The sequence below is a fragment of the Molothrus ater genome, chromosome 10 (genome assembly GCF_012460135.2).
Source record: "Molothrus ater isolate BHLD 08-10-18 breed brown headed cowbird chromosome 10, BPBGC_Mater_1.1, whole genome shotgun sequence".
In the NCBI taxonomy this organism is placed as follows: domain Eukaryota; kingdom Metazoa; phylum Chordata; class Aves; order Passeriformes; family Icteridae; genus Molothrus; species Molothrus ater.
Genome location: NC_050487.2, coordinates 2,122,306 through 2,145,035, shown reverse-complemented (window position 1 = coordinate 2,145,035; position 22,730 = coordinate 2,122,306). Strand labels below are relative to the sequence as shown.

Below are 22,730 nucleotides of genomic sequence, written 5' to 3'. Positions count from 1 at the left end.
GGAGGAAAAATCCTAAGGAAAGGATTTTCCATAAAAGATGTCTGTGACAGAGGGTAAAGTTTGCATCCCCAGGTGGATTTGGTCCTGCTCCAAAGGGAGGGATTAGATCCCTCTATTCCAGTCCTGTGTAGCCATCCCTGGCATGCTGCCCACATTCAGATCATTCTCTACTGCTCCAGCTCAGAGCTTGTGTCTGTCCTCCCCAAAGCATATCTGTCTTGTCTGTCTGTCTGCAGAATGCTGCATGGTTTGGGCTTTACGTGGCTTGTCCTGGGAGTCTCTCAGAGGGTGAAATTGTGGAGTGGTTTGGGTTGGATGGGACCCTAAAGATCATCTCGTTCCAACCCAGGGACACTTTCCACTATTCCAGGTTGCTCCAAGCCCTGTCCAGCCTGGCTTTGAACACTTCCAAGGATGGAACATCCATAACTTCTCTGGGTAACCTCTGCCAGGGCCTCACCACCCTCACAGCAGAGAATTTCTAATATCAAATCTAAGACTGCTCTGGGTTTGAATCTGCTCTCCTTGTCCTGTCACTCCATGCTCTTGGCAATAATTCCATTTTTTGGTAGGTTCCTCTCAGGTGCTGGAAGGCTGTAATTAGATCACCCTGAGCCCTTCCCTTGTGCAGGCTAAACAATTGCAGTTCACTCAGGCTGTCATTGTAGGAGAGGTGCTCCATCCCTCTAATGCAGTCACAAACCTTAATGTCCTGTGCTCCTGCTCCATTGTCCTTCCATAAGGAAACTCAAAAACGTGGCAACTGGAAGGCTGGGGCGATGTTTTTAGAAGCAGGGGCTTGTTAGGTGATATTTGGGGAGCAGCACCCAGGTGTTGCAGACATCTTTTCATGAAAAATCCTTTCCTTAAGATTTTTCCTCCTGAGAAGCTGAGAGGCCTCAGAACAACACGTAACCAATGGTTATCTGCTGCTGTGGAATGCAACAGGTGCAGCTGGGATTGGCCCATCTTAGATGTTTGTAATTAATGGCCAATCACAGCCCAGCTGGTTCAGGCAGAGAGAGCCACAAACCTTTGTTATCCTTCTTTACTTTCTATTCTTAACTTAGCTAGCCTTCTGAGGAAACCTTTTTCTTCTACTGTTGTAGTATAGTTTTAATGTAATATATATCATAAAATAATAAATCAAGCCTTCTGAAACATGGAGTCAGATCCTCAGACCCCTATGAACACGGTCACACCCAGGGGTTTACATGGTTGCCCTATGATGGTGGTGAAAATATTCCCTCCCTGCAGCTCACAACAAGATCCAGCTTTGAGAACTGCAGTGCTCCTTCTCATTTTACATGGGTGGTGTAATGAGTGTGAAGGCAAGGGAACAAAGTATATGTAGAAAAACCACTGGCTTCCCAAAACAGACTAGGGCTTTAAAAAAAGGAATTGAAAGCACAGCTCTCAGGGAAAGGCTTTCAAACTTCTGCTCTGAGAAGACTTGGCTTTAATCTCCTAATCTGAGTTTTGAAGTTTGGGAAAAAATATATCTGTTACCATTTGGAGCAGCCCAAAGTTGTATTTGGCTAAAGCATTGCATTTTCAGTTTCAAGCTGCAATAATCAAATTTACTCTTTCTAATCTGGTTTGCCTTAGATATGTCAGGAAATCTAAACATTTGCATTCCCCAAAAAGCAGCTGTGGTTTGGCTGTACCTGCTTGGGATCTAAAGCTAACTGGGAGCTTCCCCCTTGTTGTAACAGACCTGCTGTGCCTTCTCTGATAGAAACAAACCCCAGCTGGGATGAAAAGTGTCAGTGTCATTTGTTGGCAGGGCTCTTGGCTTGGATTTGGAAAGTTTGTTCTAAGTCACTATCCCAGGTGCCAAAACATGAGCTGAGCAGCAAGGGCTGCCTGGGGCCAGCCTGTGCCAGCCTGGCTGCTGTGTCTCTGTGGCTGCCATCCCCTGCCTGCCCCTGGCTTTCCCAAATGTGGATTGAGCAGAGCCAGCACTGCCTGCCCCATGTCCAGCTGTGCTGGCCACCCCAGAGCTCCAGGAGTGCTGGTGGCTCTGGGTGGAACAGCACAAGGGAAGGATAATCAGTTCAGTGTGCTGGGGAGGTGCCTTGTTGGAGTGATGTCAGGGAGAAACATGATTTCTTTATTTATATAACAGGTGCACAGGGTCCAAATCAAAAGCCAGTCTTGGGAAAGCACTGAACATGTACATAGCAGAGGGCACTCTCCACTAAGAACTGCTTACTGGTCTAAGCAAACTAATGGAAGAGATCTTCCTCTTTTCCATGTCTGAAACAAAGTGTGGAGCCTAAGGTCAAATGTGCATTTTAGTATTCCTCTTTTCCATGTCTGAAACAAAGTGTGGAGCCTTAGGTCAAATGTGCATTTTAGTATTCCTCTTTTCCATGTCTGAAACAAAGTGTGGAGCCTAAGGTCAAATGTGCATTTTAGTATTCCTCTTTTCCATGTCTGAAACAAAGTGTGGAGCCTTAGGTCAAACGTGCATTTTAGTGTTGCCACGTGTAGGAGTCCATCAGGGGTTTCCACACTGGGTTTTGAAAGTTGTTTGTCTGTGGCCTCAGTTTAAAGGCTTTTAGAACATCTTCCTGCCTCCCCTCAGCCTTTGGGAAGCAGCATCTGTTTCAGAATCATTATCCTGGCTCAAGGAGTCCCAGAAAGATGCAGATTTTCCTGCTGAACACGCTGCTGGGGTCCTGGAGAGGCTGGTGGAATGTGTCCTGTGCAGTGAGCTTGGCTGCTTTCCAGCCTAGGGGTGTCCCTGGTACTCAGAAATCAGGGCATGGCCCTTCAGGTGAGATTTCACTGTGGACTGTCTGGATTTCTCCAGTTCTTCATTCCTTATCTGCTCCTGCCACAATCAGAACAGTCCTCCAAGGTCCAGGCAGAGAGAACAAAGCAGTGCCAAAATAAATGAGAAAGGGCAGAAGAGCAGTCCCATCCTGAGCACTGCCATGTGGTTATGGGGCAATACTGGTGTGGCATTAATTTCATGGGAGTTAGATGAACTTTGCTCATGGACCCTCACTGCTTTAGACCCACGAATGCTGTCACTAACTCCATGATATGTTTGGGGTTTTGGCTGCTTGACCTTCCACTGGTTTTCATTGAATGCATGCAGCTAAAAATCACTTTAGTTTTGCTCTTGTCTGAAATGAAATGCAAGTTACTCTAAGGTAATTAAAGCATTTCTAAATGACAATTCTTTGTAGGATGGTTTTTCTCTTAACTTTAATTTTGTTTTTTTCTTACTAAGGATAGGTTTTCTTGGGTTTCCTGGCTGTGATCCCTGTTCCAGGATCTACTCAAGAGTTTGACCCAAAGCTCTGTGGGTACAGAGCTCTGTTAGTCTCAAACTGCTAAATCCCCACATGAAGCCCAGCACAGAGCTGTCTCTGACTGTATTTTGTTTTATTTTGTATGACTTGATGCCACTGGGTGTCTCCATTGACATCAGGGGGTGCTGAACCAAGCTTTCTGATATTTTTACCTTTCTTCTTTCCTGCACACGTGGTCTGGAGGGGTAGAAGTGATCTGAGCATAAATGTGGGCTCAGCCTAGACCATCAGGAACAGGCTCCTGGTGTCTTGCATGTGACCTGTGGGGCTGTCAGCTGGTTCCTGTGCATGGTTGTGCTCAGTGAGTGTTCCTCTGCAGTTCCTGTCACCTGTGCTGGGCTCTTTCCTGTCTCTCCTGCTCTGGGATGCCTCCCAGTGCTCGTGGGTCCAGTTTGTGGCATCACATTCAGTTTGTGACAAATTCCAGCAGTGACAGCAGTGGCATTGTCTGCATGAGGAACCACAGGACGGGAAGGAGGTGCAGAGACCTTGTGATGCTGGAGTCTTGCTGCAGCCTGTTTTAATTAATTACTCTGTCATGGGTGATGAAGTTGAAGAATTGGCCCTGGTGAGGGGTGTCTTGTCTAGTAAGCAGTTGCTTGGTTATGGTTCAGTTCTTCCTTTTGTGTAAATAGTATCAAGAGTGTAGGGTGCTTTCCTTAAAATTCTTGGGTATTTCACCTGGATTTTTATAGTTTTCTTCTTTCTTCTCCCTAAAAATAAATAATGAAAGTCAGAATGGAATCCTAAAGAAATATGTTCAAATGGTGGTAAAAACTGATCTAAATCAGCCATTTCTCATTCTGAAGTCATACACAAAAATGAAGTTACAGGCTTACAGGAAAAGCTCATTGAAAGCATTAGGATTTAGTTGTAAAATTAATACTTAGGCAAGACTAGGACATATTTTTAAGGAAGAGAAAATAGTTGAGCACTTGGCTTCATGTATGGCTTTCAAGTGAGATGGTAAAACCAGAAGTACTCAAATTTTGGGAGGAAAGGGAGTATTGAGGAGCTGCTATTCCTCTCCTTTTAAATACTGTTCTTGCAATTTCCCTTTCTGAGGCCCAAATGTCCAATAGTCCCTTGGTTCCTTTAGATTTATCTTTGCTTTTGTTTCTTCTTCCAGTCTAACCTTCTTACAGATTTTATGTTGACAGATAAAATGAAGAAGAATAGGAAATACATTTTATTGTGATCCTGTCAATATCTTTGAAATTTTCTGTGCTTTGCCACTTTGTATGGATCTTATCACAGCAGGTAGAGCACATTAGGAAGCAGTTCCTGTTAAAAAGTTGATAAAACAGTTGCTGACATTTGAATTATCATTAGGGTTTGGAGTTGAGATGAATGAGGTGATTCACACCCTTCATGAAGAATTTTATGTCCTCCCTGTAGGACTAGATAGGCAGCCTGTGTGATTTGCATTCAGAAAGTGTTTTTTCCCTAAATGTACAGAGCTGGAAACCTACTTCTTCCATTTGAACCCAGTTCAGTTTTGTTGTAAGCTGTGTTCCACTTGAGGCTTCCCAGCTCTTGTGGTTTCAGTATCTCATTCTTCAGGTAAGGCAGGGTTCTGTGGCAGTGAAATGCTGTCCCCTCTGGAGAGCAGGAATGCAGCTGGTGGTTCATAGCTGTCCTTGGATAACATGGAGTAGGTAGATTTACTAGACATGGAGTAGGAAGATTTGCCAGACTCCTCTAGAAAATATTTTGTATGCATTTATGTTTTTGGTTTTTTTTTGTGGTGATGGAGAAAATGTATGGGATTTACTGCTTGGAATGTGGTGAGACATAATGAAAGATGAGTTGTAATAGACTCTAAATTAATGAAAGTTCTTGTAATTTTTCTCTCACCTCTGCATTCAGTGACATGTGTTGTCCCAGGAGAGTGGAGGAAGGAGTTGGCATGCAGTAAATGTAGAAACCCCCTTGCTGAAATCCATGGCCTCCACCAGCCTGAGTTGTTTTATAATGTACTTTTGGTACATCAGTCTTCATGCTTCTGTGTCAATTCTAGGAGAAAAAAGGATGGATCCTTGAGAGTGTAAATCTTTTGAATTTGCATGTGGTGTGTAGTTAGCAAGCTCTTTAGCAGTCAGTGTCCTGCTGCTTGCCTCCCACATTCAGAGAACATCTCACTTAGCACTGTGCTCATGGGAAGTTATTGAGTGTAGTCAGCATTAAAGAATTTATCACCCACCTAAAGAAGTGCCAGGCACGGAGGAGTGGCCAAGGGCAGTCCCTGGGCATGGCAGGCAGTGCTTGCCTGCTGCTCTTGCATGTTCCAAGCTGAGTCTCTGCTCAGCTGCTTAATTAAGAGTTTGCAGTGAAATTCTATGAGTTTTGTGCCTTCCTACTGAAATTTTGCTGGTTCTGAGGTTAGGGCTGGTGTGGGGAAGACCAGAGGGAGGGGGCAGTGAACTGTGGAAGTTAATCACTTTGTTCCTTCAGGACTCTGTTTACCAGCAGTGGCATTATGGCTGCTGGGCATTGATGCCAAAGATGCATCTTCCAACACCCTTCAGACAACCAGGCTGTTCTGGGAAACACGGGAAAATCTCCATTTGTGGGTGCTTTGTAGGTGTGTTACAGGACCCTTTATTCCTGTGTGTGAGTTCCATTCCCTTTTCCTCCTACCTGTCTGGTAACAGGCATGAAGCAAAGAACAGTGACCACAGCTGCCTTCTCAGCTCTTTGCTTTCAGCCTCCTGGGTACAGCCAGACTCTCTAAGGAACAGCCTGGAAAACTGAGGATGAGGAGGTCTCTCCCTGCACAGCTGCTCCTTCCTGCAGGGAAGCTGTGCCCCATGGGCTGGAAATGTGTCCAGCTGCTCCAGGTGTCCCACAGGTGTGCAGAAAATTGGAGGAAGGCAGGGAGAAGGGGAGCTGAGGGGCCAGGGAGGATCAAGAGATGGGAATCTCTGGGTTTTGGTTGTTAATTGCAGCCCTGAGATGTGCAGGATGTCTCTGCTTCGGCCCTCACAACTGAAGAACGAGTCTGGACTCTTCACTTTTCAGTCTTGAGGTTGTTTATTAATTCTTATCTATAAAATTTTCTTTCTGCCCAGCAGAGATCTGCTCAGCAGGGCAGCCACAGGCACTCTGACCACCCCTGAGGGGGTGTTGTCCTTTTATACTACAAGCTACATAGAACATATTTACACTGAATTCCCAATACCTATCACCCATGCTAGACAGTGCACTTCTACACTAAACCAACCCCAAAGTGCCAACATCACTGCAGAAAATGGAGACCAAGAAGAAGAAAGAAGGACTAGACACGCCCAGATTCCTCCATCTTGTCCCCACAACCCCCATACCAAAAATCCTAAAATCTACATTTTCACCCTGTGAATATTTTATTATTACACCATTCAAACCTCTGTGACTTTCAGGTCTTCATACAAAGCTGGTAACTTGCTCCAAGGGTCAAAATCAAATCCCCAGGTGTTCTGGGCTGTGTGCCAGGGTCTCTGAGACCCCAGTGGGGTCCTTGGCAACTCTGGACACCCAGAGGGATGCACTGAGTTCTGACAGGAATCTTGTCTGGGGAGAATGAGGAGATGGACTTGAAGGAGTGAAGGGAGTGCCTGGTTTATGCCTGTGTAGGTTCCAGTGAGTGCAGGGCCATTCAGTTTAGGAAACTCAGATGCTTTTTTTGCTCACTGGGTCCAGGCACAAGACGGGTTCTGTGGGGAACAAGCCAGGGTAAAAATCCTAGCAGGCAGTGACCTATGGGGTAAGGCAGAAGGTGCTTTAGAAATGACACCAAAAATCAGAGTACAGGAGCAGTGAGAACCAGGCAAACAGCAGAGGGAAAAGGAAAAAAACTCAACAAAATGCACCTAGCAGCAGGCCTAACAACATTTCAGTGTGCAGATGCTGCCCTTGAGAGCTGTGTATTTGGAAGAGTTCCTGCTCTGGCAGCTGCTCAGGGCTGGTGCCTGATGGCCTCCAGCTGTCCTGCAGGCTGGGGCACTGCCAGCTCTCTGAGTCTGACACCCAGGGCTGCTGTCCCACTCTAGGTTCCCACCACCCTTGGATGTGCAGGTGTAATTCCAGTGCCATCAAGGAGTTCTTCTTTTGTGGGCTTTTATACTTTTTTTTTCCACATCTACTCAAGAACTCTTGAGCAAATGGATGCTATTTGACTTGACAAAGTTGGAAGTAGCTACACTTGCTGGTAGTTGTGTTAGTAGGTTATCTAAGCTGTGCTTGATGAAACTTGAGGTGTTTACCTTTGAGCCTTGATTGTTTCAACTGGAGTAGCACATCTGGTCATAGCCTTAGTCATGTTTCAGCATATTTCAAAGGAACACTGAGAATGCAAAGTCTACTGATCCAATTAAATAGTATCTCTGTTAATGTACATTATGAAAGGAGGGATGGGGGAAAGGAAATTTTCTTAACTTGTGTTTTCCAAACTGCACTTGTAAGGTTTCCTGCTGGATATATGCATGTTGCCAAGTTGCATGTAGGTGGATGGGACAAATTTGGGCTCTGCTTTGGTATTTCATGAGCTTCTTCCTTTCAAGGGACCTTTGAATGTGCTGTTTGTCTGTGTGATCTTTATATTAAAGCTGATAGTAGGATTATTTTAAGAAAACAGAGGAAAGACTTAGATTGGAAAGTTCTTTCTGCCTAGTCAGGAAATGTGTGTGGGAGGGCCTGGCTCCAGTGTACCTGAGGCAGGAAGAAAAGACACCTCAGTTTGACTTAGACTCTGCTCCCTGGAGCTTGCCTGGCTTTTACTGCTAGCCCAGAGAGCAGGTTTATTGAGTTAGCTGCTATTTCATGTCCCAGAGCACTGGTGCCCTGGCTTGTTGATATTTGTGCTAATTCCTGGCACTACTTCAAGCATAGTGACTACCATATCTGACACACTGACAGATAAAACAGCAGCTGTTTGGCTCTGCACATGTTGAGTTGATGAGTTGAAGATCCTTTGCTTGTCTTTGTGTCACCATGATATTTTCTGAAAAATCCTCTTTGCCCAGGATTTTCTCCTGGGAAGCTGAGAAGCCTCAGAGAGGAATGAAAACAATAATGATCTGATTGCTGCTCCTGTGTTTGCTGCTTGGGATTGTGGCTTGGACATTGTTTACCAACAGGTGAATGTTTGATTGGTTCCATATGAATTGTTTTAATTAAGGACCAATCCCAGTCCAGCTGTGTCAGACTCTCTGAGTCAGTCATGAGTTTTTATTATTCATTCTTGTTAAGCCTCCTGATGTATCCTTTCTCTTTCTTTAGTATAGTTTTAGTATAGCATGATATGATATGATATATAATATAATTAATATATCAGCTCCTGAAAACATGGAGTCAAATTCTCATCTCTCACCTCTTCCTGGGGACCCTCACAAATGCCACATCTTTGTATCTGCAAACATTTTATTGCTTGTGGTGGGCCTGAGCTGTGGTGTAAGGCTGTGCACAGGGAGCTGGGCTCCCTGCCAGGTGAGGATGGCCACTGGGTGAGTTTCTTGACAGCAGGCTTGCAGCTGAAGGTGGAGATGGTTTGGGCACTGCTGGGGCTGCATGAAAAAAGAACCCCACAAACTTGGGGCAGCCTGCAGTGGCTGGATTCCCTTTCCTCGATGTGGCTGTGCTGGTGTGGGCTCTGCTCACGGCCCAAGTCATTGCAGGGAGAGCCCTTGTTGGAAATAGCTCCTTTTTCATCTGACTTGGCCTCATCCCCAAATCAGTTTGTGTGTAATTGCTGAATTTTCCCCAAGCTGAGGCAGCAGCTATACCAGACAGATGAGTCTCAAGAAGGATGAAGTGTTGGCTCCTGTTCAGCTGGGCCAGACACAATGCAACGTACTCCTGGCACCTTTCTCTGTGTTACTGAGGCATAATCAGTCTTGGAGCCTTTGAAGGTATTTGTACAACATTAAAATTTTGGGCTTTGCACTAAAGCTTTGTTTGGAAATACTGTTGAAATGTTTGTCAAAATACAAAGGCAAAAGCTGTCAGAAGAAAGATTGCACTGAGCTCACCCTCTGATTGTGCTTGCTCAGGACTCTTCTCTGCAGTGGAAATTAGAGGCTCAGCTTGTTTGAAAAAAATAAATCAGCCTGTCTTTGGAAAAGTTGGTGCAGCTAGATCAGTTAGTGTGTGTTAAATTTGGCTTTCTGGTTGCAGAGGATGGCTTTTACAGTGTGTGCAGCATTTTAAGGACAGAGCTGTTAAACTACATGGTCAGCTAACAAAATGAATATATATTTAGCTTCTGGAAGAAGTTAATTTTGTTTGCTAAACAGGCCTCTCTGCTTTTGGGAAATAATACTGATTCAGCTAGTTTTAATGGCCAGAGTCTTAGATTTTATTTATGCCAAAGCTCAAAATGAAGTCCCAAAATTTTTGATTCAAACCAAAAAAGTTCTCCAAGCAACACACAAAATACTGCACAGCTGATTTTGATGGAGCTGGCCAGATGGATGTCAGGTAGGATACATAGTTTTCTGTGCATTTAGCACCTAAAGTAATTTATAATTGTGACAGGGCAGTGTCTGAAGGTGATGCCTTTGGCATGTATTAATTGCTCTGGGGTTGCACACTAGTTTTCATCAGGGATCATTGATGCATTCCAAAACACACATGCTTTACACTCAGGTACTTTTTTTCCTACTCTTCTGAATGTGACAGTTTTTTCCTACTCTTTTGAATGTGACACTTTTTCAAAGTGGAGGAAGATACTTTATCCTGTTTTTTATAATAACAGTAAGGTTTTAAAGTCTGTAGTTTTTCTCACTTTAAAAAATAAGCCAGGCCATATTTTTAACCAGTACTCAAGGGAAAAAGACTTGAATGGAAAAATAATGTACATAATCAGCAGAGTAATCCTTACATCTGACCTGAAGCAGAAAATTAATTTGTTTTAGGAAAGCTATAATAAACCCTTTGGAACTGAAGCCCAGGCATGTAGAGTTGAAAGTGTTCTGCTCTGTTAGTAAGTTAATGCATAAGAAAATGAAATAGAGAAGTGCCTTGGATGCAGGTGCTTTGCATCTGTGGCACAAAGTTAGTCTAGCAGGGGGCTCCCATCATGGAACACATGGGAATAGAGAGCTGGGTTTGTTCAGTTGTAGGAGGATTAAGGTCAAGGGAGGCCATACTGCTCTCTGCTGCCCTTTGGGAGAAAACAGAGAAAGTGGAGTCAGCTTCTTGGAGGTCCAGGGTTGTATGCTGAAAAAAAAACAGGTGTGAGTTGGAACATGGGAAATTATCTTCAGATAGACATTTTTAATTTACTTACTTTACCATGAGTGTAGTCAAATACTGAAATGGGTTCTGAGTGGTTGTGGTATTGTTCATCTTTGTAGTTGCTTGAAACTTGACTGGATGAAGCTCTTGTGTAGTTAGATGTGCTTTAAGGGGGAGGCTGAGGTAGAGGCTCCTCCCAAATTGCGAGCTAGGAAATGAGGGGCAGCTTGGGGAAAGCTGATAACACAAGTCCTGGAGGGAAATTAGCAGGGTGAAATCCTGAAATGATGCTGCTGGTAACTTTCAGGAATGGTGCTTTCTCTCTGGTGTATTGAAGGCTTTGTTCCTTAAAGAAGGGAGGAGTTTGCCCTCAGGGCTGGTGGGCAGCTCACTCTGGGGTGCTCTGTCTCTGGGGGCTCAGCCCCCCCTCTGTCCCTGCTCCTCCCCTCTTCCCACTGGAGAGGGTATTCTTCATCAAGATGAAAGAGATGAGATAAACTAAAATTAGTATCTGAGTTATTAGAGACATTAAGACATTACTAATGAGTTCTAATTTAATCTCAGCAGCCAGGCACGTATAGCAGTGAAACCTTTTATTAGGTTTCTATAATTGTGTTAAAAGTGATACCCTGAGGCTAATGCTGGAGCAGATGAAATTGCCAGGCTGTGTGCATGGCAGCTCTGACCTGACAGTGCTGTGAGGAGAGTGGGGCTTGCTCTTTGCTGGGCCTTCAATGCTCTGTTTTTTACATCAGGCTCCTGAACTGTCAGGGGCTTAGTGCTGTTTCTATTTAGGAGTGCCTTCTGTGTCATTCTGGCTCTGGACCAACAAATCCCAGTGCTCAGGCTCCTGGAGCATTCATGGGGGAAATATCTGGGTGGGGAAGGCCAGGAGTGCAGTTCCAGCTGAGATATCAGTATCCTTAAAGCTTTCTGGAGGAGAAGCAGGTTCCTGTGTGCCTCAGTTCAGAGGGCAGTGCCAGGGGCAGCTCTGGTAGCCACAGGTTCCTCCTAGCCAGGGTCAGCACAGAGCTCCTGCCATTTCAAACCTTTCCTGATACAGCTCTGAGCTTTGCAAAGCCCTGTCAAACAAAACTGCAGAGGCCTGCTGTGGAAAACGACTGCTCACTTTTTAAAATTTTATTAAACCTCAACAGAAACACAAACAACTGAAAAAGGAAAAATTACAGCACTGGGAGCCCCCTGTGACTACTGGCCATGTGGCTTATCTACAAAATGGATGCTCTGCCTTTCATATCTTTAGTCCCTCTTAAAGTTTTGTCAGTCAGCTCTTTCTGTGCCATGCATTGGTGGAGATTCTTGACTGGAGCTCAGGTGTTGTGATGCTGCCCCTCCTGGTACCAAGCCAGCCTCCTCTGAATGTCTTGATACTAAGGTTATTACAAGGGGGGAAAGAGGACTATGGAATGACATCTTACAATAAAATCCTTATACATCTACATAATACTTATCTCTTAATTGTGAGAGCCAGCTATTACATTGCTTATCTATAAGCAGAAATGCTCTGGTGTCAGCATCCCAGCCCTGCAGATGCTGAGCAACATTTCCAGTCCCTGTGCTCGGACACTCTGTGTCTGACTGAGTTGTTCTGCAGCCTGCATTTCAATTTCACTGGTGCTCTGCTGGTGCCAGCTCTGAGCTGTGGTCCTTCCCTGTGCCCCAGTTCCTGTCACAGGACGCACGTGTTCAGGGGGTGAAGTGGATCAGGGAGCCCATCCAGGTTAAAATTAGCCCATCCAAGGAGCTCATTCCAGCCTGGGAGCAGCGTGCCCAGCTGGTGGCGAGTGCAGCCCTCCTGCTGCTGCTCCTGACAGGGCCTTCAGTGGGGCCTGGGCCTTCACACTGTCCTTGTTTCCCATTTTTGAGATTAGACTGAAGTGTGAAACAAACCCACCTCCAAAATGGTACCTGACTCAGCTCAGTCTGTGACAACTTTGAACTTTGTTTGCAAACTTGTATAAAAATGTAGTGAATTGAAATATTTTACTTTGGTTTTGACCTTCTTGACATAAATTAGCTGCACTTTCAAATGAGAGTGGCTATAAACTGGAAGCAATATTTTAGAGTCAAATGAGATGTTTCTATTTATTTTTTTGAAGCTCCTGCCTGCGGGTTGGACACAGTGAGCTGCTGACTGGAGCAGAGCCTGGTCCTTTGGGGGTGCCTCCTGATTTCTGAGTGCATCCTCGTGTTTTTGATCCCTGTCAGTTATGCATTGCTGTGCATTTGCCTGCAGGGCCAGGTGTGAGGGGCAGTGCAGGTGATGGTTCATTAATATTTCCATCCCAAGGCCTGCTCTTGGTTCTCTGCAGTGGCCTGGGGGAGAAACCCTCAGGAGGAATCGTGGCTCTCTGGAGAATTGGGGTGGTTTTCATGCACGTGTGCCCTCCAGCCCTGTTGGTGCTGTGTTTGCAGTGGTGGAAAACAGAGACCCCCTTGGGCACAGGGAGGGGCAGTGTGGGGACACACAGCTCCAGCAGAATGGCCCACAGAGCCAGTGCTGGGGTGGCAGTGGGGAGCTTGGCCACCTGTGTGCCACTGGTGCTCCTGGCAAAGGTGTCTCCATCCCAGAGCCTGAGGGATGGGAGGGAAGTGGACACTGTGCCCCTTTTCCCTCAGGGCCTCTGTTTCTGCCTTGAGGTGGAGGGAAGGAAGGGAAGGAAGCCCCTGACACGCTGTCACACTTAAAACTGTGTGACTCTTTGGGCTCTGATATTTATGTGCCCCTGCTTTGGGGTTTGCTTGCTTAACAGTCTCCCTTTTTTTCCTCCCCTTCTAAAAATGTGTATCTGTGGAGCTTCAGAAAATACTCACCTGCAGTGTGTACCAGATCCTTTCTGGCACCTGCAAGCCCTGTGGTGTAGAACAAACAAACCCTGAGTGTGTCGCCACAACTCTGTGATGTAGGTCCCCTTACCAAGGATACTAATCTTACTAAAACATGTACAAAGATGGAATGATTAAAAAAAAAAAAAAAACATTCTACAAGAATAAGGTTTTTAATCAGCCTTCAACTTTCTCTGTAGTTGCAAAGTGAGAGTGATTGCAGTGCCTTTAATTTTTTTTATTTTGATGAGCTGCCTGGGAGCTCAGAGATTTTTAAAGAAGGTTCCCCTAGTGTAAGAGGTGTGTAGGTGATTCCTTGAGGCACACTAGGGCTGAGTATTGGATCCTGATTTGAGGCAAGGTTATCACTCACACGTTCAAGTTTTGATACCTTTAGTGCAGGGTGTATGGTGGAAATATTTCCCCTTTGATGGTGCATCTTCATGACCATGATTCTGTTGTGCCCCTTACTGTGTTCAGGTGACTTTTGTGCCCAGTGTTCTTAAGAGTGTAAAAGAACTTATCAGCTGAGAATTTCATGTTACTCAAATGAAATCATCACAACTTTGTGTCCTTCTGACAACAGCTGAGTTTCACATTGTCACTCCTTGTGGGTTTTGTCTTGTTTCAAAATTGAAAATGTGGTGGTTCTGACATTAAGATGCATTTCTTTTATGGTGCGAGTTCGGGGGTTTTCTAATTTTTATGTTTTTCTTGTTTGCTTTAAGAGTCAGATTTACAGATCTGCCAGCACAGGGCACCAACGTGTTGCACCAAAAAGATGGAAGAAAGTTACCAGGCAGCTGTTCGGAGGGAGAGGGCTCAGAGCATCCAGGCCCTGAACTTTGAGCTGAAGTACATGATTGTTGGTCACATCACAGCTTTTCAAGGTAGGAAATTTGGGATAGTTTGTAACAGTATTCTCTGCAATTCAAAGGAAAGCTCTTATCTTTATTTTTCATTCCTCTTGCATTGCATGCTCTTGTCACTGCCTTATGGTTTGCTTGCCAGTTCTTTGATGGTTGTGCTTTGAGATAAAGGTGATGGCACTTAATCTTGACTGGTATGTTAAGCATCTTCCTAAATCTAATTAGGAACAGATTTAAGGGGTTTCTGGGGTTAGTGTGGATTTTTTAAAGGCATTTTTAAGTGTCTTTTCAGTGCTTGCTGGTCCTGCTTTTTGATATTCTCTTATGTTGCTAAACCATTTACAGGTGTAGAACATTAAATGAAGATGCATTTATTTGTGGATGCTGAAAAATGAGTGCTCTGACATGTCAAATGAGAATACAGCTCTTACTTCATGACAAAATGCAAGATTCCTTCCTCTAACAGACACCTATCAGACTATTTAGCTCCTCCATGCAGGTGGTTATTGTACTCTTACAGGGAGGAAAATGCTTGGGGAGAACTCTGCACTGTAGTGTTGGGTACTGCAGGCTTTTCTCTAGAAGGGCATTTAAACATAGGCTGTGAACTTTAAACTTATGGTAGCTGAGTGATTAAATCAGTCAGTGAGTGGTGAATGCAGCTTACTGACCTCTGTGGGCCCAATTATGTGCTTAATTTTAACTCTGCTTTGCTGTGTTCAGTGCTGAGCACCCTCATGGAATGGGCTCTGAAACGAAGCCAGTAGTTATTAAAATACCAAGTGCTGAGGCCTGGGTGATTAAGATCTATTGTTAGAAGGCAGGTTTTATCAGTGGTATCTTTTTTTGTCTGGTTTCTCCCATTTGAGTAAAAATACTATAAATAAAAGATGTGACTGACAGTTAATAAGAGACAGCATATTATCAAAAATTGACAATAAGTGATGGTGGAAGTCTGAAATAGACATGAAAGGGGCAAGAGAAAAATTTTCTTCTTTTGGTTTTTTTTTTTTTTTAATATCATTCCTTTTTTTATCCACAAGTGAGAAATGGCATTTTTTGATTTATTTTACAATTAATTTTTGGAAATGTTTGATATCCCCTTTCATTAAAGAATTGGCTTGGAGGGCACTTCAGAGGAGCACTGTAGTGAAAGAGTGCCTGTTGGCATTGTTAAATGCTGCTTATTCATTCAAGCAATCTTTCAGTATTATGATTGAATAAAGGTAAGGTCAGAATAGATTGACCTAGCAGCCCCTTTGGGTCAAGCCAGAGCCTTTATTGTCCATTGCAGATGAAGCCTTTTGATGGAATGAAAGCAGTAGTTAGACATTTCACACAGTTTAAATTTACAAGCATTTTCTGGAAGTGGGTAAATAGCTTGTTTGTTGTGACTTGCTGTGGCTGGCCTTCTGTCTGCATTAGGTGGGAACACTTGAGAAATGTAACTTTGCTGGCTTGCACTGGGAGCTGCTTTTGTTCTTTGGTTTTGTCCCAGGTGTCAGGGAAAAGCCTCTCTCTTTATCTTGTGCTGGATCAACATTCTGTTGCTAAGAGTGGTGCTGTGCGAGACATTTACTGAGAGAGAAGATCTTTGCATTGAATTAACTCTGTCCTTTTGGGCTGTTTTCGCTTGTTGCTATTTTGAATGATAAAGTGAGTGTGCCAACAGCACATTTTACAGCCTGAGAAAAGGAAACCCTGATTTTTAGAAGCTTTCAGATGCTTTTTAGATTTCATGGTTTTTTGCAGCAGGGAGAACTGACTCAGACTTACTGAAAGATAGCACTTTATTAATTTGTATGGAGTGGTGTTTACTTGTACAATTTTCATGCACAATTTACTTTTATATATACACATTTTTAGTACTGTTAGTATAGTCAAAGCAAAGCAGTAGTTAGCCTTGCTGCCTGCTTCTGAGGAAAGGAAATCTAAGCTGGTTTTTACGCACTTTAAGCAGACAATACTGTTCATATTACACCAATGCTGATGAAATAATTTTCAAGATTACTGTGGTGTAAGAGATGGATTTTCAGTAGTCCATCACTGAGAACATAATGGTGGCAGTTGAATTTCATTGGGAAAAAGAGAAAACTTTTCTGGAAGGGGAGACACCCAAAGAGAATGTTGGTTTCTGGTTTTTTTTAAGTTATCATCTCCTTATATTCTTTCAAAGAAGTCACAAGACAGTTCTGGGGACATTTAAGTGCCACAAGTATTAATAATAAGGAGCTTTCTCAGGTGAGTAGGAGTTTTGATATGAATTTGGTTAAATATTCCTTCTACACTGCCTTGGCACTGCAGGTGGCTGTGGGTATTTTGGACTTCAAGAGATACTGTTTGGGGTTTTCTTCTTGAAAGTGAAAATGTTATTGAAGTAGCTTTGCCCACAACTGAAATAAGACAGTTTTCACAGGTGGATTTAGTTGTGCAGGATAATTAGTCTGTAAGACCTGATTAAATATATCACAGCTGTGGGCAGGCTTGTTGTATTTGGGCTAGTGCCCAATCCATTTATATGGACAACTTCAGCACTAAGATTGTCCCACTACTTTTCCCCTTTAAAGTTTCCAATGTTAGCAGTGTTTTTGCTCAGACACTTTACAGAATCAAGCCTCTGCATGGATGTGTTTTGCTGGAATGCCTGTCTCAAGTGCTCATAGCACTGATGTGAGTACGAAGAGCCCCACTGGCACCAACTGCAGTGAAAAATGCCCTCCCCATGAGAAGCAGGACAGGGGAATGGAAGGGCCTGCTTGGGAGGCACAGCATCACAATCAGCTCCTGCAAAACCATACAGGGACACAACATCTGGGGCCCTGGCAGGTTGAATGCAAGCAAGGCCTGTGGGAGAGTTTCATAGAAAGCTGATGCATTTCTTTCTCTTCATGTTCTGGTCCATGGTGTAGCCTCGAGGTCCTAGCCATGGTTTTAGTCCCTCTACAGATGTGTGACTGCTCCAAATGGAATCATAGGCAAGGAGGAGGAGGGGCATGAGATGAGTGAGTGATCCAGGCTGTAACAGGAGCAGTGTAACAGAGGGGAATGTGCCTGTTGTGATGATCCTCCCTGTCAGCCTCTGGCTCTGCACAGCTGGCTTTGTTGTGGGTGCATTTTGGAGCAGGTCACTTTGTCCCACCCAAAGATGTGCCTGCCTGTCTTTGCTCCTGTGGCTGCAGCCTGAAATGCCCAGCAGAACTATTTAAATGAATGAGGAAACAGGACACTTTCATTTTGTATCTCACTTTCCCCTGTGATAACCAGAAGATTCTCCTCTGAACTTACTGCTTCCTTTGTTGCAGTGGTTATTTTAGGCTTGCCTGTAAACAAATGTATTGTTTTAGATGGATGTCTTTGTGTGACGGTACCAGTCATCCATCCCTGCCCCAATTTCCTCATGCAGTCCTTGCACCCCTTTGGGGACACCTCCAAGTGTGGCAAGTGCTTAATTGTTAATGGATTAGGAGCAGTGTGGGTGTGCAGGCTGACAGTGCTGTCAGAAGAGGTATGGATAGTCTGACAGGAAAGCTTTGTTGTGGTCAGACAGCAGAGAGAACCTGGCCTCCCTTTTCTGTGTCCTTTATGGAGTGCTAACAGGTGCCACATGAGGACCCACAGACAGCTTGGCTCTGCTCCTGTCATCGTATGCTGAGGCTAATTTGAGGTAATGAGAATCCAAACACTGATAATTTATTTGTTCTGCTGATAGTCTCTGCACAGAGGCAGAACAAGATACTTTTAAACCTACATCACTTTTCAGTCACCAAATCAGCAGCTGTCAGAGATCTGGTGAAAAACTTTGAGCTCAACAGTTTAAAAGAATTACTGTTCTCTGCACTTGTTTTTACAGTAGGCAATAGGGATTGTTCACTTAATCTCTGAAGAGAAAGCTTCCATGAACAAAGTCTGTTGGTCATAAAGCACTAATTTGTCTTGCTTTTCTGAAATAACATTCATCTGACCTTGAGGGTTGGGTGCTGGGACCAGTTCCAGTGTTCTCCCAGGTACAGGAGGGAGGATGAGCTTTGGAGCTCTGTTCTTCTCACTTCTAACCCACAGGGTCTGGCAAAGCTGTGCTCACCTTCTGCTTTCTACAGAATGGGAAGGTGCTGGTTGGGTAAGCACCTTGCTGCAGTTTCTAATAGCTGCAGGTGCCCTGACCTTGCAGTGCTTGCACATTGGTTTGCCCTGTTGCCATCTGATCCAAGCAGGAAACTTGGGAAGGACATGAGTGACAGAAAGGGAAGCTTGTTGTAGCAGTCCAGGACTTCTGGTTGTCAGTAAAATGCCTGAAAGTTAATGCCTTGTTTATCCATAAAGTCCTAAGGCACAGAGATTTTCCTCTGAAAGCCTCCATGGGGAATGGGGATGACTGGATGGTTTCAGGGATCTTGGGATGGATAACACCAGTGGGCCCATTAATCAACTGATCCAAGCTCTCCCAGAAGGGAATCATACACTACAGTGCACTCAGGCTTGTGTGGAGTCAAAAACATTTTCTGTTTTCATTTGGCTCTCTTGCAGTGTTCCTGATACTTATTTTTACTGAATTTAGGAATATCAGCTTGAAATAGGGGTGTCTGGTTAGTGGTGTTGAAGTGCAATGACATTTACAAAACAAAGACTTGGCTGTAGAAGTGCACTCTGGTTTGAAGTAAATTACTGCATGAAGTGTAGCCACGATGCTGAGATGGATGCAGTCCAAAATCGATGAGCTGTTTCAAAAAAAGCCAACCATCACCAGCAGAAACCTGCCAAAGCTCACCACCAGTGCTTCTGGTTCCTGTTATTTACTGCTGGATTACAGAAATGCAGAAGTGTTGTTTTCTAAGTAGGTTTTTGTAGTCCTGTACTGCTTGGTTATTTACTCAGCCAAGTTGTTCTCCACCCCTTCCCACTTGTGTTGTGCTCTGCTGACCTTTGGGCTGGAAGTTCCAGTCTCACAGCAGGGAGTTCTGCAGTCTTTCATGAACAAGGCACAAAATGTCCAGTGACAAAATACCACCCAAACCCAGGAAGAAGAAGGTGAAGAAGAAGGTGAAGAAGAAGGACCAGTCTCTGCCCTAAAACCTCCATCTTGCACCATATATATTACTATATTCTAAAACCTCAAACTCTAATTTTTCCACCATGTGATATTACACACTTCTATTCAAACTCCACACCCACTATCCCAGTTCTGTCATTCCATTTTGGAACCTTCTCCATGGCCTCAGGTCAAATGCAGTGTTCTCCTGGGCTCAGTGCCTGGCAGCACAGAAAATCTGAAATTCTCAGCATCCAGGACTCCAACAGGCCAGGATGCAGAGTTTGGTTTTGCTCTAGGCAAAAACGATTTCCACTAGAGGGAAAGGCTCTGCTGGAGCATTCCTGTCCCCCTCCTGCTCCAGGGCCCCAGTGGATCTGTGTCCTCAGCAGCAGTGAGAGCTGTGCATGCCTCCAAGGCTGCAATGTCCCTTCCCAGCTGTGCAGCCCTGACCAAACCAGGCTCAGCTCAGCTGCTGCTGGTCCTTGTTGAAATGCAGACACAGCACTGCACTGGGTACTCTTCACAGACTTCAGGCACTGGTGGAGTACCTCACTGTGGGTGTATTGGTGCTGCAGGCAGGTAAAGGGAGGAACAGGGAAGGGAAGATGTGTTTCCTGAGGTGGAACATCATATACCCTAGGATATCTCTCAAAAAGGATTTCCTAGGGACGTTGGAGAGGAAGGAATTTTGTCTTACTGTAGTCTCGTGAGGTGTTTGCTGCAGGAGTGAAAGATGCTCCTTTTGTCCTTGGTCTTGGCATGGTTGGGCTGCTTTGCCCTAAATGAGGGCATGGGCAGTAAATGAACAGGGAAATCTATCAGAAATATGGACATGCTTCCCTCCTTCCCTGGAAATTGATAATTCCAGAGCTTGCCAAGTGTAGGCCAAGATGTGCCAATTACCCAGTGGTGTGATTATCCATTGTTGGGCTCACTGTCCCTCAATTCCCTTCTTCCCAGGTTATCTTTTGGTTGCCACAGCAGAATTGGCAGTGTTGACTGTGTGCTGATGCTGTTTAATTGTGCTTCAGCTCTCCTGCTCTAAACACACTGCCTACTTGTTCCATGGTCCATTGATCCTGAAATCTTACCATTACAAATATGTTATTGCCTGTAAGATTTTATCTTCTATGTGCCATGTATGGTTTTAGAGCCCAGGGCTTTGCCAAGATTTCAGTCTTTGCATGTGGGTTGGTGGAAGGGGTTGTTAAATTCTTTCCTGTAATTGTCCTTCTCTCAGCAAAATAAAAGGTTTGCAATGTGCTGTTCCCTAATGCTCTCACCTTTTATCTTCTGCATGTGCAAAATTAAAAGAAAATCTTGGTGGGGGCCAGGGACTGTGAGTAAATATTAACATTACATTGTGAATGGAGATTATTGAACTCTCTGTGCAGCTTATGTGTTCTGTCTCTAAACTTTCTCAATGGTGTGAGGTGGTATTTTCTTTTTGGCTGAAGGACTACCTGTGGTGCTTTGGAGTGATACCTTTTCAGAAGTTGTGTGTACATTTTTGTCAGGATTCTAGATTCAGATTGATGCTTTCATGCTGTACATTACTGAAAGAATTAATATGTTTCTTACTTGGTGCCAACAATACAATATGGTTCCATTTTTCATAGAAATTGAAATCATTGAGATCTACTATCCATGAATAGTTTAAGAAATTTACTTTATTTCTACATACAGGTTGAAAATTATATAGGGAAAAGTCCCAAATAAAACCTTTAAATAAAATCTACCTTTAAAATTTTCTTGTAGTGCCTATTAAACATAAAATGAGCTTGTGGAGAAGTTAATTCCAGCCTCTCATGTCCTGTAAGACTGTGTGCCTCTAGATTCTTCCCATACTGTTTGATTTCCCATAGGGTACATTACAAAAAGCAAGTATCTGATGGTTTTGTATGGCTTTCACTGGTTTTTTCAAGGTTATTTAAATTGAACTGAAAAGATAATTTCCCTAATCAAACTACTGATCCCATTCTGTGTTTCCTTGATAATGGTCCCCTCCTGCATCTAAAGTACAGCTTTCATTCAGTTTTTTCCACTGTAACCCATGCTGCTGGTCACCTGCTGGGATCTAAATGTCAGGTACAGTAGTAATTACAGGCCAGTAATTCCAGCCTTTTCTCCCAGTATAAAAAACCAAATGGGAACAGTTTTGGCTTTTCCTGTGCTCCCTTTCATGTTAGAGCTGTGTGAGCTGTAAAGATTCTCTGTGCCTTCACTGCCAGGATTTATCCACCTGTGATGCTGGTGTTTAATCAGCATCTCTGACTCCTCTGGAATGTAAATACCTGTTGGTCTTGGTGGTAATTTCTGTGTGTTTCTGATTGCATTAATGTATCCCTTGGCTGCTGCTTGTCATTTGGGCAGCTTGTTAGGAAGAAAATCACAAGTCTTTAAAAGAACACAGGAAAAATCAGAAGAATAATGGAGGAAATAAGAAAATTCTGGTGACTATGCTTTCAAATCAAGTGGAAAAATAAATGAAAACCTAGGAAGGATGCTTAATTCTAGCTGTAGAAAGGAAATCACTGTCCTGCAAACCAAATTCAGTAATGATCACATCCACATAAGTTTTTATAGGGTAACTACAGCTGGTGACAGCATTGTTAATAGTGGATTTCTCCTTAAACATAGGAAAACCCTCCATGAAGTCTTAACTATTGGACTGAAATCACCTTTTATGCAGTGGCAATGGGCAGTCACCCTTGGCAGTGCCCAGCTCTGTGAGCAGCTCCTGTTACAGCAGTTCCTGAGTGCAGCTTTGCTTTGGGAAATGCTGCAGCTCCTCCAGCATGTGCAGAGCTGTGCTTGTGGATGACTGGAGAATATTGCCAGAAGCTGACCCTGGAAATCATTATACACTTGTCAGTATTGAAGTTTTTGGCTGGTTCCTGGGATTGCAGTGCTTTGATTGCCACCTCTTACGCAGTGGCAATGGGCAGTCACCCTTGGCAGTGCCCAGCTCTGTGAGCAGCTCCTGTTACAGCAGGTCCTGAGTGCAGCTTTGCTTTGGGAAATGCTGCAGCTCCTCCTGAGGAGTGCATCTGCAGAGCTGTGCTTGTGGATAACAAGAATATTGCCAGAAGCTGACACTGGAAATCATTATACACTTATCAGTATTGAAGTTTTTGGCTGGTTCCTGGGATTGCAGTGCTTTGACTGCTAAGCAGAAGTGCTGTATTGTTTAGATATCTTTGTAACATTCAATTTATTAAATACAGATTTTATGGAACTCTTTGGCCTGAGGCTTTGAAAGGACAGGATGATTCCATGTGAAGTGGTGAGAGAAATAAACATTAAATACATTTAAAAGGAAACAGCAAATCATCCAGATAAGATATCATCCATTTAGCCTTGACAATCATCATGTAAACTTTCTTCCTGAGCTTGTCTGCCTGTGGCTGCCATTTGATGCCTGGAATGTCAGCAATTTGGGGCAGG

The 22,730-nt window shown here is 44.0% G+C and overlaps 1 protein-coding gene across 1 annotated transcript in view; it reads left to right on the top strand.

The window, feature by feature from the left end:
• LOC118690109 (glypican-5-like) overlaps nucleotides 1–22,730 on the top strand; it is a 379,548-nt gene that overhangs the window by 11,390 nt on the left and 345,428 nt on the right. Inside the window, exon 2 of the mRNA XM_036388826.1 lies at nucleotides 14,114–14,275. Coding sequence (XP_036244719.1) covers nucleotides 14,114–14,275 — 162 coding nt within the window. The remainder of the gene's footprint in view (nucleotides 1–14,113; nucleotides 14,276–22,730) is intronic.